The sequence below is a fragment of the Musca autumnalis genome, unplaced genomic scaffold (assembly GCF_047663935.1).
Source record: "Musca autumnalis isolate F117 unplaced genomic scaffold, ASM4766393v1 scaffold_5, whole genome shotgun sequence".
Lineage (NCBI taxonomy): Eukaryota > Metazoa > Arthropoda > Insecta > Diptera > Muscidae > Musca > Musca autumnalis.
Window position 1 is genome coordinate 121,476,264 of NW_027412088.1, and position 18,538 is coordinate 121,494,801.

Consider the following 18,538-nt stretch of genomic DNA (forward strand, 5'->3'; position numbering starts at 1 on the left):
AAAAAGGTTGAGTCGAGTGATAAAAGTTGCTTCTAGAATATGTATGGATGATTACTACATAACAAATTTAAGTAAATTTCAACATGACTCAAAAAAATTTTGGCAATTTTTAAATCAGAGCATAGGGAGGAGTAGTACGGATGCAGTTGAACTCAAAAATGAACGTGGTGAACGTATAGTAAATGATAAAGAAAAAGCTCAAAAGTTAAATGATTATTTTATCAAGTCTGTAAATGATTTGAGATCATTATCATCTGATACACGTCATTGGAATTTTTGAGGACACTCTGTCGTCATAGAACTCATTTTGAGCTAATAGGAATTGGTGATGGTGAAATGTTGAGTGTTATAAGAAGTATGGATAGAAATAAGAGTAGCGGCAGTGATGGCATATCAACTGCAGCAGTTGCAGAGTGCAGTGAAATTTTATGTCCACACTTAGTGAAAGTCTTTAACGATACAATTCATTCGTCTTTGTACCCAAATGCTTTCAAGTTGCACAAAATCGTTCCTATACCGAAACAAAAGAATGCTTTTTCGGTTGAAAAATTCAGACCTGTTTCAGTATTACCAGTTTTTGAAAAGACTTTTGAGAAAATTATCGCCACCAAATTGACAAAATATTTAGATGATAATAGCCTGTTGTTTGGTAATCAGTATGGTTTCAGAAGTGGATGTGGAACCGATGAAGCGGTTATCAACGTCGTTAATTATGTGTGCGACGGTCTTGATCGTGGTTTTTCTGGAGTAGCTGGAATTTTTTATGATTTTTCTAAGGCGTTTGACCTTGTGGACCATACCATATTGTGTGAAAAACTGATGTTTTATGGAGTTTCTGGAAACGAGCTTCAGTTATTTAGAAGCTACTTGGATAATCGAAAGCAGTATGTTTCTATAAATGGAGTGCACAGTAGTATACAAAATGTTGTGTGCGGGGTACCCCAAGGCAGTGTTTTGGGCCAATTGCTTTTTAAAATATATCTAAACGATATAAATAACCTGACGCTATCGGGAAAACTCTTTATGTATACTGACGACCTTTGTCTTCTCTATCCATACAAACATGAATTTATTTTGAAACAAAATGTTGAAAGAGATGCTACATTTATTCTTGAATATGCTAAGATAAATAAGCTTGTAGTCAATCCAAATAAAACAAAGTTCATTATGTTTTCATCAGGTCATATTAACAGCGAGAGAACTTGTAAAATAAACGTTGGTGGTATCGAAATCACTCAGGAATCATATGTAAAATATCTGGGAGTTCATATACAGGAAAATTTAAATTGGAAATATCATATTGATTACCTAAAAGCAAAAATATCGCCGGTCATAGGTATTTTGTATAAAATGAAGAACAAACTCAACATTAGAAGTAAAACCATGATATTTGAATCCCTGATCCAAAGTAATCTTAATTACATGGCAATTATATATGGATACAAGCCGAATCAAGAACTGAAATCCTTACAAATTCTACAAAATAGAGCATTAAAAATAATCCATAATGTACTTTTAAGATTCTCAACTGTTTTATTGTACAGAGACTTTGGAAAAAATATTCTGCCGATATACGGCATTTACAAGATGCAGTTACTTCAATATATGTACAAAGTCTTACATAATATCGTCCATCACACCATAATGCTTAGACATTTACAACATTCCTGCTATACACGGAACCATGCAAATCTTCTTACAGAAAGATGTCGTTTGGAGCTAACCAAGCAGAGAGTAGAACACATTGGTTGTCTTGAGTATAATAATTTACCAATGTCCATAAAAGAAACAAATTCCTTTTCACTCTTTAAAATAAGACTTAAAGAGTATTTAATACAAAACATCGAAATGCTTCTCATATAATAAACAGAAAATAATATTTCCTAAATAATATATGAAGCTTATTAATTTAAAATTATTTATAATTAATATTGTTATACATTGTTAATTTTGTTGCCAGATAACCTCAATAATGCCCATGTGGCGCTGAGGTACATATTCTATTGTATAAATTTTGAATTGTATAAACAATAAAGATTACAAAAAAAAAATTAATTTATTCAGAGAGCGATCGAAAACCGAAAAATCACGTCTGCACACAAGTAGGGTTGCCAGCCTTTTTTAAAGATGTAGAAACTGAATCTTAATAGGTTATTGAAGGGTAATTCGCATCAAATGTATGGCTCGACGAAAAAAATGATCAATTTACCCTAATTAGCGTCAAATATTGTGTAAAGGATCCCACTGCGTGTAGTTATAAAAAAACATATAGATTTCTTGTTAAATAAGTGGATATAAATGCAGGTTAAAGTGACCCTATTTGGATTTTTTTGTTGTCTCAATATTTAAGTTGTTTATAAAACTATGATAATATCCAAAATAAACAACGGATTTTAAATATTTTTTTTATAATTTTAATGAAATGTGTGTGAAACGTATTTAATGTTCAGTGTCGCCAATGAAGTGTGCGTACTTTAATAATTGATGTCAATTTTAACAATAAATAATGAAAATAGTTGTGAGTAAGATCGAGTTGGGCTATGTACCTTATCATGTCATAATACATATTGCACTTTCCGTTTTTATGTGACATTTTGTCGTGCAGATACACTTCACGTCATTAGAATAGAACACCTAAATTTCTGTTAATGTTAGCTTATTTATCCCGAAGCGAATTAATCTACTTTTTTTAATTTTGTAGGGATCTAAAGTCGATAATGTTCCATATCAAACGCAGAAAAAATTATGTTTCTAGTTCTTCGCGAAATGATTTTCTGATCATTTTTCCGATAGTACTATGAAAAATAGGCATTTCGTTTTGATCATCAGGGTAGAACAGTCACTTTATTTCCTCGAATTTTTGAGATATTAAATTGACAGAATCGCGCAGTAATGCCATATTTCTTCACAATAAGATAGAATATGACACAGAAAACCTCGACGGATACAATATAGTGCTTCGGATGCTGATAAGATGGAACATTTTCAAAATAATTGTGAAAAACGTCAAAATTTCTTATAAAAACCTTGTTGTTTTGTTCAATAAAATGGTTTTTCCGCGAACAAGTCGCCGTTCAAAGGTTTGGAAATATGCTCCAGATTTGGAGGAAGATAATCTGATAAGAAAATAACCGTTATTTTAATACACTGAGGGAAATTTTAGTACTTTTTAAAACAACATACGAAACCTAAAACCTCAATTTCCATGACTGTGTTTTCCCGCGAAAACGGGGATTTTACATTTGCGAGTTCAGTTAAAAAATCTACCAATTCGTAAAATCCGATGCGGAGAGCATAACCTGGCCCATTTATATTGGAGTATAACACTGTTGAGAACAGTCTCGGACACCGAAATATGAACACATATAAAATGAAAAGTCCAAAGGGTGTGTTCAATTTGAAAAATGTGCTAAAATTTCCCTCAGTGTATCAAAATAGCGGTTGTTTTCATATGAGATTGTTTCCTCTAAATCTGGAGCACATTTCCAAACCTTCAAACGGCAGACTTGTTCGCGGAAAAAAACATTTTATAAAACAAAATATCATGGTTTTTATAAAAAAGTTTGACGTTTTTCACAATTATTTTGAAAATGTTACATCTTATCAGCATCCGAAGCACTCGATTGTATCTGTCAAAGTTGTCTGTGTCATATTCTATCTTATTGTGAAGAAATATGACATAACTGTGCACTCCTATTGACATTCCAAGATGTTTTAAATATCTGTCAATTTAAACCCTTTAACGCTGTTATTTCGGTGTCCGAGGAATAATTTATAGGTTTTCTTTAATGACAAATGATTAAGAAGACTTGATTTATCGACTGATTTATATGCCAAAAATTCGCGAAAAAAGTGACTGTTCTATCCTGATGACCAAAAATAAATGCCTATTTTTATACCGTCCACCATAGGATGGGGGTATATTAAGTTTGTCACTACGTATGTAACTACTCGAAATAATCATTGTAGACCCCACAAACTATATATATTCTTGATCAGCGTGCAATTCTACATCGATATAGCCATGTCCGTCCGTCTGTCCGTCTGTGGAAATCACTCTAGCGTCCGAACGGATTGACGTAGGTGGATGAAATTTTGGAAAAATCTATTATATGTACGTAGGACTTTTGGTATTGAAAGCGGGCTATGTAGGTCCACGCTTTCGTATAGCCCCCATACAAAATGACGCGTGACGCGTCGTCGTTTGTCCGTCCGTCTGTGGAAATCACTCTAGCGTCCGAACGGATTGACGTAGGTGGATGAAATTTTGGAAAAATCTATTATATGTACGTAGGACTTTTGGTATTGAAAGCGGGCTATGTAGGTCCACGCTTTCGTATAGCCCCCATACAAAATGACGCGTGACGCGTTGTCGTTTTAAGGAATTTTTAAAATATTTGTCCCATTTAACCACCGAATTGGTTGTAAATTGGTATTTTGTGCCTCCAGAGACCAAAAAACATTCCTACCAAAGTTGGTTTATATAGGTCCACGTTTTGGTATAGCGCGCATATAACGCCCCATATAAAGTACGCGTCATTTTAATATATTTTGAATGTACATATTAGTCCCATTTTACAACAGAATCGGTTGTAATTTTGTATTTTGTATTTCCAGAGGCTAAGAAACATTTCTACCATAAAACGTTTATATAGGTCCACATTTTGATATAGCCCCATAGGACGATATCTCCCGATTTTCGGTATTTTGAAGGTTTTGGCCTCATTATCACACCGAGATGGCTGAAACTTTCCCCCAGAAATTTGTAGGTATAGGCCCACGCCATCATATAGCCCCCAAAGAACGGTACCTTCCGATTTTCGGTATTTTGAAGGTTGTGGCCACATTAATCCACCGAAATGACTGAAAATTGTGGTGGAGCATATAAAAAGTTCTGCCCGGCCGAACTTAACACTTTTTTTACTTGTTCAGAGTACTATCGGAAAATTGATCAGAAAATCATTTCGCGAAGAGCTAGAAACATAATTTTTTCTGTGTTTGATACGGAACATCATAGACTTTAATTCCCCACAAGATTTAAAATGCAGATTTATTCTTTTTGGCATAAATAAGCTAACATTAAGAAAAATTTAGGTGTTCTATTCTACTGACGTGGAGTGTATATATATATATACAGTATAGTCTCGATAATCCGGACACTACATGTTTCGGCGACGTTCGGATTACCGAGTAGTTACAAAAACGTATAATTTTGTAAGTTAAATCATTAATATCGAGACTATAGTGTATATTTATTTTCGTTGATTCAGACTGTCGGAATAAAGTATAGTGTAACTTTCTGGCGTTTAGGTAAACTTTAGAGTTTTGATGTTTTCTAAGGCCAATAGTAAAATTTTATGGCGAACTAATTTCTAGAATATTTTGGTCTGATCCGACCACATTTTACAGGAGATTTTAAAGATTTGCGGAAAAAAGACACCTATTTGACTCGCACGAGAGTTATTTTTTTTTAATATTCCTCGCATTCTTGTCAGTAAAGTTGCTAAGGACACCATATACTTAAAGTGCAAGGATTCCAAGTAATCTTAAATCAAATATTTTCAAAACTGTAGAATTTTAGCACCTCTATTTTAGTTTCTTGGTTTTTTTGGCAACATTGATACCGATATTTCCTTGGTATGTAATGCAAATATAGATTTCATTTCTTTAATGCCTTATAGTGAAATTTATCGGAAAACATTTTTGTTTTTGATGCCTTTCTTCTAAAAAGATGTTTTGTATTACAATTTTGGCAAAACTCACATGAAGTACGTCCTTACCCCTAAAATATGTATATAAGTTTGCATATATCTGGAGTTTAGGTAACATATAGCGTATCTAGGACCTATAATAAAAATTGATGGCGAACAAATTTGTAGAATATTTTGATCTAATACGATCACATTTTATAGGAGAAGGGACCATAAAACCCATTTAATGGCAGTCTGAGGGTTAAAAAGTATGAAAAATGAAACCAGCGCACTGAGGGGAAATGTATGTTAAAAATTGATTAAAACTCCTGAAAGCTCATTTATAATCCGATGGATATTATATTTTGCACAAATCATATCTTCGGTCTAAGGACTATTTCTGTAGAAAATAATGAAAATCGGTCCAGATTTGGATATAGCTCCTATATATATTTGCATCGGATATGAAGTAAATAATTTTTCGGAATGGCGCATACTTATATCAAAAGTTATGATACATTCTGATAAATAAGAGCCCCGCCTATAAGATAGACCAAAAATTAGTGTTGGCAAACGTTACCAAAATATTTTTTTAATTATTTTACATAAACGATTCCAATTTTACTTCGAAAAAAAAAGTGATTTTTCGGAATGGCGCAAACTTATATCAAAAGTTATGATACATTGTGATAAATAAGAGCCCCGCTTATAAGAAAGACCAAAAATTAGTGTTGACAAACGTTACCAAAATATTTTTATTTTTTTAATTGTTTTACATTAATTATTCCAATTTTACTTCAAAAATCGTGATTTTTTCCGAATGTCGCAAACATTTATTAAATGTTTTGATTTGGTCTGATAAATAAGAGTCCCGGCTATAACAAAGACCAACAATTAGTGCTGGCAAACGTTACCAAAATATTTTTTTAATTTTTGTTAAAATTGTTTTACATAAATTATTCCAATTTTACACGTGTTTTTTTCCGAATGGCGCAAACATTTATCAAAAGTTTTGATTTGGTCTGATAAATAAGAGCCCCTGCTATATAAAAGAAGAAATTGTTAAATTAAAATTGTTTTACATAAATTATTCCAATTTTACTGCAGAAACAAATTTAAAGGTTTTAATGATTTCAGTTGAGAAAAATGTTATTATTTCCGACTGGCGCAACTATGCGTAGCGTATTATGTTTGAATCTGATATTCGAGCATAAAATATCAAAAGTAACTATGGTCCGCAAATGTTCGCATCATGTAGTTTTTCACCATTAAAATTTGAGTTGTCATAAAAGATATCTATGAAAGACGAGATGTATCACAATAAACTAAGAGTGAAGATGCAAAAACAATTATCTTTGGCGGTTTTTATGACCTCTAATGAACAAGAGTACAAATAAAATAAGTAGATTTAGCGAACGCTGGAACAAAAATATATTTCTATTTTGTAAATGTCTTTCTTAAATACTTCCATATTTAAATATATCAATGGCTTTAGTTGACAAAAATGATATTTTTTCAGAATGGCACAAATATGCGCAATATATTATCATTGGATCTGATTTTGGAAACTTCAGTGCATAAATCATCAAAAGTAATTATGGTACTCAAACATACACATTATGCAATTTTCAGTTTGGAAATTTGAGTTATCTTAAAAAATTTCATAAAAAATATGCATGAAAGAAGAGACGTGCCACCATTATTAAAGAATGAAGATGCAAAAACAATTTGGAATTTCTATAAGCTTATATTGTCCAGGGAATATACAAAAACAAAAAACTTTAATAAATATAAATTTTCGCGATTATTTTTTTCTAATGTTCACCTAATTTTATAGTATTCGAACATGTACTTTTTCCTTTCATTATGGCTAAGTTCAATCGACTGCTGTGTTGGATTGGTTAACCGCAGAAAGTTGCGGATGGTCATAACAAAAGGGGAAAAGGGTCAGGATATTGTTTACCAACAGTTTGTTTTTAAAAACGCGATTTTAGTATTTTGGGTTTTGAGCAACTTTTGGTCTACAAAACATAAGAACCCAAGGTTAGGTCGAAATCCAGTCAGTTTTAAAGTTTTGGCCAGGTTTTTCGTAAAATTAGACACTGTAGAGTGGATTAATAAACAGATATAAAATGATCTTTAAAAATATTAAATCCATCTGAGCTGTCCGTAACTACACTTACCACAGAAACTAGCCTCAAACACGATGAGCGTTTGGACCCATATAAATCTCCTTAAATGATGTTGGTTCTATTTTTTAAGTGTACTATTTAGACGTTCCGCTTGCTCCAAGTTTATTTGTTCCACAATAATTATTTCCAATAATTGAATTCGATTAAAAATTAAAAAAAATACTCAGGATATAGCAGGGATTATGGTACGATGATAATTTTCTTTTAACTTTTTTGTATATTATACTTAATCCGGGGTAACTTTCGTACATATCGCTCATTTACTTAAAAAATGATTTTTCTGAGTGGGAAATTTTCAGGTCCATATCTCTAAAACTCAACGAGTCACAGCTAATTTTCTAAGGGTTTGGCATAATTTAACAAAAAAGTTTTTTGAGTTTATGAAGTACTAAAACACTTCAAATCATGCTTGATCTTACACAGAAGTTTAGTTCATCTGGCTAGCTGTTTGCACAATATGGTCCTGGAACTTTGAGTAAATGAATAAATCTCTTTGCCTTTACATTCATCGTTACCGAATGACTTTGAGTAACATGTCAACTGTGGATGAAAGGAATAACCATCATTGAACCATTAATATATCACAAATTTTTAATTTTTTTTCTTTTTTACTTCTTGACTAATCTACTTTGATCGTAGATCATTTAAAAAATAACTAAAAACATGAAAAATTAATCACAAAGCTGATAAATTTTCTTCCAACTGCAACTATATTACCTACCTCATAATAAAGACATCCGAAATCACATTCGGCCAGGGACTTTTTTCAATCCACCCACATAGTTCTGAGATGTTATTGGTTGGGCCAAGGCTCTCTATATTCCTAGAAGGTTGGACTTAAACTCTCTATGTTTTCCGAACGTGTTCTTACATCTAAAACTTCCCACCTAATTTTGTTAGCAATTGTAGCTGTTCTCCTATGTTATGTGTTATTGCATCGCTATTATTCCAGTAATAATAAATGCCCTGATCCCTTGGCGTGTGTTGTAAATGTTTAAAATACGGATGTGTATCATGTATTTAAGAATATTCATATTTTAGACCTTAACTTATGTAGGTGATAGAATATTTTATTTGGTTTTATTTCTATTGGCTTGATCTATTAAATACTTTTACCAACATTTCTTATTAACAGAAGCTCGAGCTCAAATATCTGGACCACCCATTCGATATTTAACCCCAGGATCTACCTTAAAGTTGCATTGCCTCATTGTTCAAAATACTGAAAACTCTGAATATATTTTTTGGTACCACGATAACCGAATGATAAACTACGACTTCGATCGTGGGATTAACGTATCAACAGATGCAGGTAAGTGTAAGAAATATAAAATCATTGCAGGTGTCTAATTAAACGTAAACCATCATACCAAATACGAATTCATATAAAAATTTACAATAACTGACAAATATCAAAGTTTGAACGCTCCGCAGAATGCCTGTATCAAAACACGTGCTTTGGACTGCATCCAATTCTACCCCAAAGGGTCAGTTAAAATGCAGTGCCAAAGGGTCAGTAAAAATGCAGTGCCAAAGGGTCACTTAAAATGCAGTGCCAAGGGTCATTTAAAATGCAGTGCCTTCTTCAGTAGTCACGCTCTTGTAAAAATCATGAGTGAAAATGCATAATTTGATGCAGTTCCAGATCACGTGTACATATGATTTAACTGCCTCTTTGGAGGCAAAATTTTTGCTGGGTTTGCTCATTGGATCAAACGCTACCTACCATTTATTTCCTAATTCCAAACATTTCTCTTTTGTCTAATACAAGATGTGTGATAAAAAGAAAACCTTCACTTTTTGAACGAAAGCTAAAACATTATAAACTTTTTTCCTTTATAAATCGCAACATGACATTGTCTCCCTTTTGAAGAAAAATTTAACGCCTTTTTATTAACAAAAACATCGGCTTTACAATTGAGAAGTTGCTACCGTTGCCACCGTTTAATTAATCGACTCTCCACAAAAGGCCAACCTCGCAATTGTTCATGACCTCTGAATGATAAACGAATTTTCTTGAACCACAACCACCGCTGTCGTCTTAATATGGAAAAAAGGTATGTAAAGTGTGAGTTTGTTTTGCGACATAAACATCGTTGACAGCTTTCTCCAAGACGCCTAAGTTCTTTTAAACAAAAAGAACTAAAAGTGTTCGTACATATATTCATATATATGTATTTACATGTTCTCCGCTTCTGCCACACAAAAGACAAATTCTAACCGCAAAAAAATAGCGAAGGACAAGGCAAATAATATTTTTTGCAACCCAATACTCTTAATTGTTTGCTGTCATTAGAGGTTGCAGTTTTTTTGTTCGTAATCAAATCATAACAAGTAGGAAAAGCATTAAGTTCGGTCGGGCCGAACTGTTTATACCCTCCACCACAAATTTCAGTCATTTCGGTGGATTAATGTGGCCACAACCTTCAAAACACCGAAAATCGGAAGGTACCGTTCTATGGGGGCTATATCAAAACGTGGACCTATATAAACACTTTACGGTGGAAATGTTTCTTAGCCTCTGGAAACACAAAATACAAAGTTACAACCGATTCTGTTGTCAAATGGGACTAATACATTCAAAACATATTAAAATGACGCGTACTTTATATGGGGCGTTATAAGGGGGCTATACCAAAACGTGGACCTATATAAACCAACTTTGGTAGGAATGTTTTTTTGCCTCTGGAGACACAAAATACCAATTTACAACCAATTCGGTGGCAAAATGGGACAAATATCTTAAAAATTCCTTAAAACGACGACGCGTCACGTTTCATTTTGTATGGGAGCTACACGAAAGCGTGGACCTACATAGCCCGCTTTCAATACCAAAAGTCCTACGTACATATAATAAATTTTCCCAAAATGTCATCCACCTACGTCAATCCGTTCGGACGCTAGAGTGATTTCCACAGACGGACGGACATGGCTATATCGATGTAGAATTGCACGCTGACCAAGAATATATCGCACCTGATCAACAAAAGGAAAGCAACTCAAAATTTCTTACTTTTCAGTAGAGACAAAAACTTGTTCATACTTAACTAGTAACTCTGAGGACACGAACCCCCAGTTTTTGTAACTTATTTTTGTTCGTTCGTCTATATTCGTAATAATTTAGGCATTCATAGCTCAGCCCCCAGATGACATACACATCTAATTTTTCGTATACCCGTTCCATATATCGTTGAGGATACTTCATTTAAAAATCACCGCTCTACATTTGCGCCAAAGCGAGTAAATTGATTTACAAAATTTGACAATTCGTGTGAGAAGAATAAAAATTTTTACAAAAACTGGGTGGAAGAGTGAAATAACGGTATTTTTTGACGAAAGAGTAGACGAAACAATGGGACATTTTTACAGTGGATGGAGTTAATCATTATCTATCGTTTTTTATTAAAAAGTGAAAATGTTCAAATTTTGAGTTACTACCCTTTTGTTGAACAGGTGCGATATATAGTTTGTGGGGTCTACAATGATTGTTTCGAGTAGTTACAAACGTAGTGACAAACTTAATATACCCCCATCCTATGGTGGAGGGTTTAAAAAAGTAATGATTTGTGACAATTGTTCTCCTTTCATGCCCATGTTATACATAGGCCTTTCCTCTTTTGCACTGCAACTTTCTCCTTGCGTACGGCCACAAACAAAAAAATATTACACGCAGAGATCAAGAACAAACCAAGAACAACAATACCGCCAGATTCGCAAATCAAAGTCTCTTTGTTGAGTTTTGTTTGTTATTTGGTCCAATGGAGTTTATTATGTTGTTCAGTTAAGTTTGGTACACCTAAGTGTATTAAATAAAAATTCCTTTTTATTTCATTCTTCCCAACTCACATTGGTCGCAAATGTGAATTCTTTGGCCAAAAGAAAATTTTTTGGCATTCTTCTTTTGAGTTTATTTCTTCGCAATATTGAAGTAAAAACTCCAAAACAACAAAAACAATGATTGTTTATTCCAAATTTGCATTTACCGTTAGACGAGAAGGAGTCAAAGTAGAGATTTGTTTACTGTGTTATTAATCGAGTTGAGTGCGCAGTAGTTTGTGATAATTTGTGGGTTATAAAATAGCAATAAGTAAAAGTGTAAAGGTAAAACTCAAATATGGAGAAGAAAGAAGAATGTAAATGTACCACGTTGGTGTATAGTCCCCATATAAGGGTACCCCCAATTTTAGGTAATTTGACAATTTTAGCCATATTTTTAAGCCGATTTAGCTGTAATTTTGCATTTTGATTTCTTAAAAGATATGAACCCTTCGCACCAAAAATTATAAACATAGGCCAAAGTTTTAGTTTAGACCCCATACAATGGGATCACCCTGTTTAATATATTTTAACGTTTTTTTTTGGAAATTCAGGGTGAAAATAATTCTGAATTAATATTTTGTGACAGTAATTATAAATAAAACTAAATATTAATAAAAAGGAGCGTACAAATAGTTTTGGTCAGAAAAATTGGATTTCGAACCAGTGTGCAACGTTTCGTCAATGTTTGTTGACATCTTCATCATTTTCATTTTATCTCTTTGGGCTTAGCAATAAGTGTGTGAATATTACCTCATATACACACTATGGTTATGACTGTTTTACAACCTCATATCCTTATATCATATTTTGATGAGCTTAATTAAAAGCAGTGTTCGAAAATAAACACTATGGTAACATACCGTACCGTTCTGTACCGTACCAAGGTGGATAGGTACACTACGATAGTGTACCGCTCCGGAACACAAACATTAAAAAATATTTTAACGATACTGTACCGGAACACAACGATAATCGTAGTGTACCGCATGCCGGAGCAATAAAAATCGTAGTGTTCCGACTGCGGAGCACTAAAAATGTTAGTGTTCCGACTGCGGAGCACTAAAAATGTTAGTGCTCCGACTGCCGGAGCACTAAAAATTTTAGTGTTCCGATGGCCGGATCACTAAAAATCGTAGTGCACCATGTATTGGAACACTAAAAAAACAAAGGTATTATGTTTTCTTAGGAAAATGAAATATTTGGTTAAATTTTATCAAATAAAAATTAAGATAAACTGTTACATCCATGTATGTTTAAATTAGTAACATTGCGAAATTTGGTCAAAACTATAAAAAAAAATATTTAGTTTTTGTAGAATGAAGCACAAAAATCGTCGTGTTCAGACTGCCGGAGCACTAAAAATCGTTTTGTATCACGTTTTGAAACTATAAGGTAATGAACCATACATGAATTTATTATTATTTCTGAGGAAATTAAATATATTATATATTTTTTAATAAATAAAAATTAAAAGAAAATGTGAAAAACATCTGAATTGGTTTTTGGACAATGGAGCACTAAAAATCGTAGTGTTCGTCTGCGGAACACTAACAATCGTAGCGTACCACGAGCCGAAACGCTAAAAATAATGTTAAGATAATTGTCTGTTTTCCTCGGGGGAGCCTGTAACCCTAGAGGACGCGTCCCCAGGTGGCGGATAGGGGAATTCTTCCCAAATATGGGTGGTAAGAGGGAAATCAAATACTTCTCGCGGACAAACAGGTAGCGGTCTGTTTCCACAGTGGGCGGCTGCAAACAGCGGCTGAAACGAGGACGGAAAACTCACAACCCATCAGAAGATAAGGGAAAATCACTGATGTATTATCCCTTGAAAACCATATTACAATGAATGCAGAAACAAACATATGGCCCTCAATCTCCGGTAACTCGAGGGTGCTAAGAATCCCCGGAGGTAAAACTAAAAAGACGCTTAACATTGGTACTTAGAATGTTAGAAGCCTTTATGAGTTAGGCAAACTAAGCAACACAATATCCGAAATGGAAAGACTAAATATAGATATCCTAGGTGTTTGCGAAACCTGGTGGCCGAATGTTTCGGAATTCGTATCCCATGGTGCCAAAATTTTCTTCTCTGGAAATTCGAACAAGAATCATAGGAATGGTGTTGGGATTATCATTAGAGGGAACATTTCCAAAAGCGAGGTAGGATTTTTTCCAAAGTCAGATAGGACCATGATGATCAAAATAAAAGCAAGGCCGCTCAACATCAATATAATTCAAGTTTATGCTCCCACATCAGACAGAAGCAATGAAGAAGTAGAAATGTTTTATGAGGAAATATAAAGTCTTGTTAAACTTACAAAACCCCATGATATAAATATCATCCAAGGTGATTTTAATGCAAAAGTAGGGAGAGGTGAAGTAACTGGTGTTACAGGACGATATGGATTGGGCGAAAAAAATGAAAGAGGCGAACGACTCATTCAATTCTGTCAAGAATTCAACATGAAGATAGCAAATACACTTTTCACTCTACCGCCAAGAAAGCTCTACACTTGGAAATCTCCACAAGACAGAATTGGCAACATCATTAGAAACCAAATAGACTTCATTCTTATCAACAGGCGACATTGCTCATCAATAAGGAAGGCCACAACATATCCGAGTGCTGATGTACCATCTGATCATAACCTTTTAATGGCAAAGATACGCATAAAACTAAAAACTCATACTAAAAAGGCACAAAGTAAAAAACTTGACTTAGGGAAACTTCAAAACCAAAGACTAAAATCGGATGTATGTACAAGAATAAATACAGAGCTGAATAATGTCGACAGCGAAGATGTAGAAAATATATGGAATAATGTAAAGAATATTATAAACTCAATAGCCAGAAACACCCTAGGCAATTTTATAAAACCAAAGACCAAAAATTGGATGACTCAAGAAATCCTGCAGCTAATGGATGAAAGAAGAGCATTTAAAAATAAAGATTACGAAAAGTACTGGGAACTAAATAGAGATATTCAAAGGGAGATACGTAACGCAAAAAATAATCACCTAAATACTCAATGTCAGGAAATTGAAAGACTTATGAGCCTACATGACGATTTCAACCTGCATAAGAAATTGAAAGAAGCATCTGGACAATATAGGAATACAAATCCATCTATTCTTTTCAATAACAACAATGAACCGGTCTTTGAAAAGAAACATATCTGGAAAGAATATATCCAAACACTATTTAAGGATGATAACAGATCAAGCTACGTTAACAATGCACCAGATTATATGACAGGAAACAGCATCACAAATAATGAAGTAGAATCAGCAATAAAATCCCTTCGAGATGGAAAAGCTACAGGGCCTGATGAAATTCCAGTTGAGTTATTAAAAATGCTAAATAACAGCAACATTGAGCTACTGACAAAACTGTTAAACTACATCTACGATACTGGTATATACCCACAGGATTGGCTAAAATCCACCTTCATAACAATACCAAAAAAAACCCATGCCAAAAAATGCAATGACTATCGTCTCATTAGTTTAATAAGTCACGCTCATAAAATTTTTCCTAAAATTATCCAGAAGAGAATATATGAGAAATGTGAAAAGGAAATGGGAGAAACTCAATTTGGTTTTAAGGAAACAAAGGGAACCCGTGAGGCTTTATTCTGCATACAAATACTCGTTCAAAAATGTAGAAATGTCCACAAAGACGTATTTTTATGCTTTATAGATTACGAAAAAGCATTCGACACTGTGCAGCATGATAAGTTCATGGAAATTCTCATAGCAATTGGAATCGATGAGAAAGAGATAATGTGTATTAAAAGCTTGTACTGGCACCAGACTGCCCAAGTCAACATAAATGGAGATTTAACTGAAGATGTAGCAATATCTAAAGGAGTTCGACAAGGATGCATTCTATCCCCACTACTCTTCAATATTTACTCCCAAAAAATTTTTCACGAAGCAGTAGATGGCATCCAAGAATGTATATTGATAAACAACAATTACATAAATAATATCAGATATGCTGATGACACTACATTAATATCCGACAGCATATCAGGCCTACAAAATCTTGTTGATAGACTAACATCAAGTAGTGAGTTGTATGGGCTAAAAAAACACCTTCAAAACAAAATTTATGATAATAAGTAAAAACAACGCTCACAACGAGTTGATTTTAAAAATACAAAATTTCCATATTGAGAGAGTTCAAAGTTTCAAATATCTGGGAGTTTTGCTAAATGATCAATGGGACTACTCAAAAGAAATCAATCAAGAGATGCATTTCATAAATATAAAAAAGTTCTAATAAGCCATGATATAAATGTTGCAACAAAATCTCGTTTCATAAAAGCTCATATATGGCCAGTCTTGTTATATTCAGTCGAAGTGTGGACGTTAAAAGCGGCAGATATCAAACGACTCGAAGCATTTGAGATGTGGGTGTACCGTCGAGCACTAAAAATACCATGGGTCCTGCATGTATCAAATATTGAAGTATTGCGAAGAATGAATACAACAAGATAATTATTAAACAACATAAAGAAACGGAAAACGGCATATCTAGGGCACATTATGCGAAACCGTAAATACATCATTCTCCAGGAAATACTGCAAGCAAACATAGAAGGAAGACGTACCAGAGGAAGAAAAGAGATGTATGGATTCAAAATATCCAACAATGGACAGAATTCCAGAACGAATAAGCGTAGCGAGAAATAGAGATATATTTTCTTATTTTGTTAATAATTTATAAAAACATAAATATATAATTTTTTTGACAATTGTAATATGATCGCTAACATTCGAAAATCGAATAAGCAATAAAGAAGAAGAAGAATCGTCTGTTTATTATGATTTGTGAGGAAAATTAAATATTTTATGTTTTTAGGATACAAAATATGTATTTATTTATTATTTAATAAATTATTTACTAAGTTATTACTTAATAAATAAAAATTAGAAGAAAATGTGTAAAACATCAGATTTGATTTTTGGACAATGGAGCACTAAACATCGTAGTGTTCCTACTGCCGGATCACTAAAATCGTAGTGTTCCGACTGCCGGATAACTAAAAATTGTAAGCTGTGTTCCAGAACTAAAAAGTTTTTACAATTTTTACGACTTTTACACATTTTACTCGAAAAAGCGTTCCCGTACACAAAAAAGTTGTAAAATGTTCACTTCTCTTTAAACAAAAATGGCGCTGAATGACGCTCTCTTTAAAAACTTTTTACACGACAAATTTGGGCGAGTAAAAAAATAGTAACATGGTTGCCGGCGTCTGATTGGCTGATACGCCGACTTTGACATTTGTTCCAGTTTTTTTTGACGTATTTTCCATTTTTCCGTTCCCGAACTATTTCAAAAAAATTGTGTGTGAGAACAAATTTTTTGCAGTTCTCTCTTTTACGAGTTTTACCATTAAAAAGTACGGCAACGAAGCTGTAGTGTACTACGTGCAAAACAATAAGGTAATGTACCACACATGAGGAAAATTTAATATTTTATATTTAATATTTTATTTTATATATCGTTTATAACGACTATCGCTTATAGCGTCCGATTTTGGTCGGTCCCTTGACCGACGTTATAAGCGATTTGACTGTAGTTATTGCTCATTAGCTGTGTTCTACTGTTCCGCAAAGGGAGTTGTAGATATACATATGCCGAGCTGAGGGGTTCTAAACAGGCACAAGTAGCTTACAAAACAATTGCTTCTAAACTAAGTTACTACAGATTTAAATATTAAATTAAAGAGGATTGACAACCTGCTTGTTTATACATTATGAATGCAATATTAATTTTTTAAAATATTTAATGGTTCAGTTAAAGGTATCGTATTGTAGATGTTATTGTATATATCACACAATGAACGTAATGGATTATTAGCTTCATAATTAGTTTTCACAATTGGCAAATTAATTGGCAAGAAATTACGGGTTATACGTGAAGGAACACTAAACCTTATTTCTCCTAGCAAGTGCGGACAGTCAATTAAGCCACGTAATAGTTTAATAAAAAATACCGCTCTTAGTGTAAATCTCCTTTTTTCAAGACGAGGGAGATCAATTAACATTAAACGGCCTTCATAAGGTGGGAGAAGCACGGTCGTGTCCCAGTGCAGACCACGCAGGGCAAACAGTAGGAATTGGTTTGAACCGACTCAATCTTATCAGAGTATAATTTGTAATAAGGGCTTCACAGAATGCAACCATATTCCAGAACTGGGCGGACAAGGCTAACAAACAAACGTTTCGTAACGTATGGGTCATCAAATTCTTTAGACCAACGTTTAATAAAACCCTATAATGACTTAGCTTTATTAAAACAAGAATCAATGTGCAAATTGAAGCACAATTTATGATCTAGTAAAACACCTAGATCTAGGAAAGCGTCAACATGTTCTAATTGATGTGAACCAATATAATAATTGGAGAAAAACGGATGTGATCTACATAAGGACAATTTTTTACACTTTTTGAGATTCAAAGTCATCCCATTTGCGTAACACCAATTAGTAAGCGAGTGTTGATCATATTGTAGATATATTGAATTACTTAATGAATTCAATTGAAAGAAGAGCTTTACATCGTCAGCATACATTAGAATATTCCAGTAACGTATAGCTGCAGGAAGATCGTTAATATCAAGTACAAATAAAAGTGGGCCCAGGTGGCTACCTTGCGGCACACCGGAAGAAACGAACAAGTCCATGGAAAATGACTCGTCAAATAAAACTTTTTGGGTGCGACCTTTTAAATAAGAAGAAATCCAATTCAATAACGATTGTGGAAATCCCATGATATCATGTTTATAAAGCAAATGTTTATGCACTACGGTATCAAAGGCTTTAC

At 33.5% G+C, this 18,538-nt stretch overlaps 1 protein-coding gene across 5 annotated transcripts in view; it reads left to right on the plus strand.

The window, feature by feature from the left end:
• The window catches only part of dpr13 (defective proboscis extension response 13), a 624,158-nt gene that overhangs the window by 456,796 nt on the left and 148,824 nt on the right, over positions 1-18,538 (plus strand). For all 5 annotated transcript variants that reach the window (XM_073955866.1, XM_073955867.1, XM_073955865.1 and 2 more), the window contains one exon: positions 9,018-9,194. In XM_073955866.1, coding sequence (XP_073811967.1) covers positions 9,018-9,194 — 177 coding nt within the window. The remainder of the gene's footprint in view (positions 1-9,017; positions 9,195-18,538) is intronic.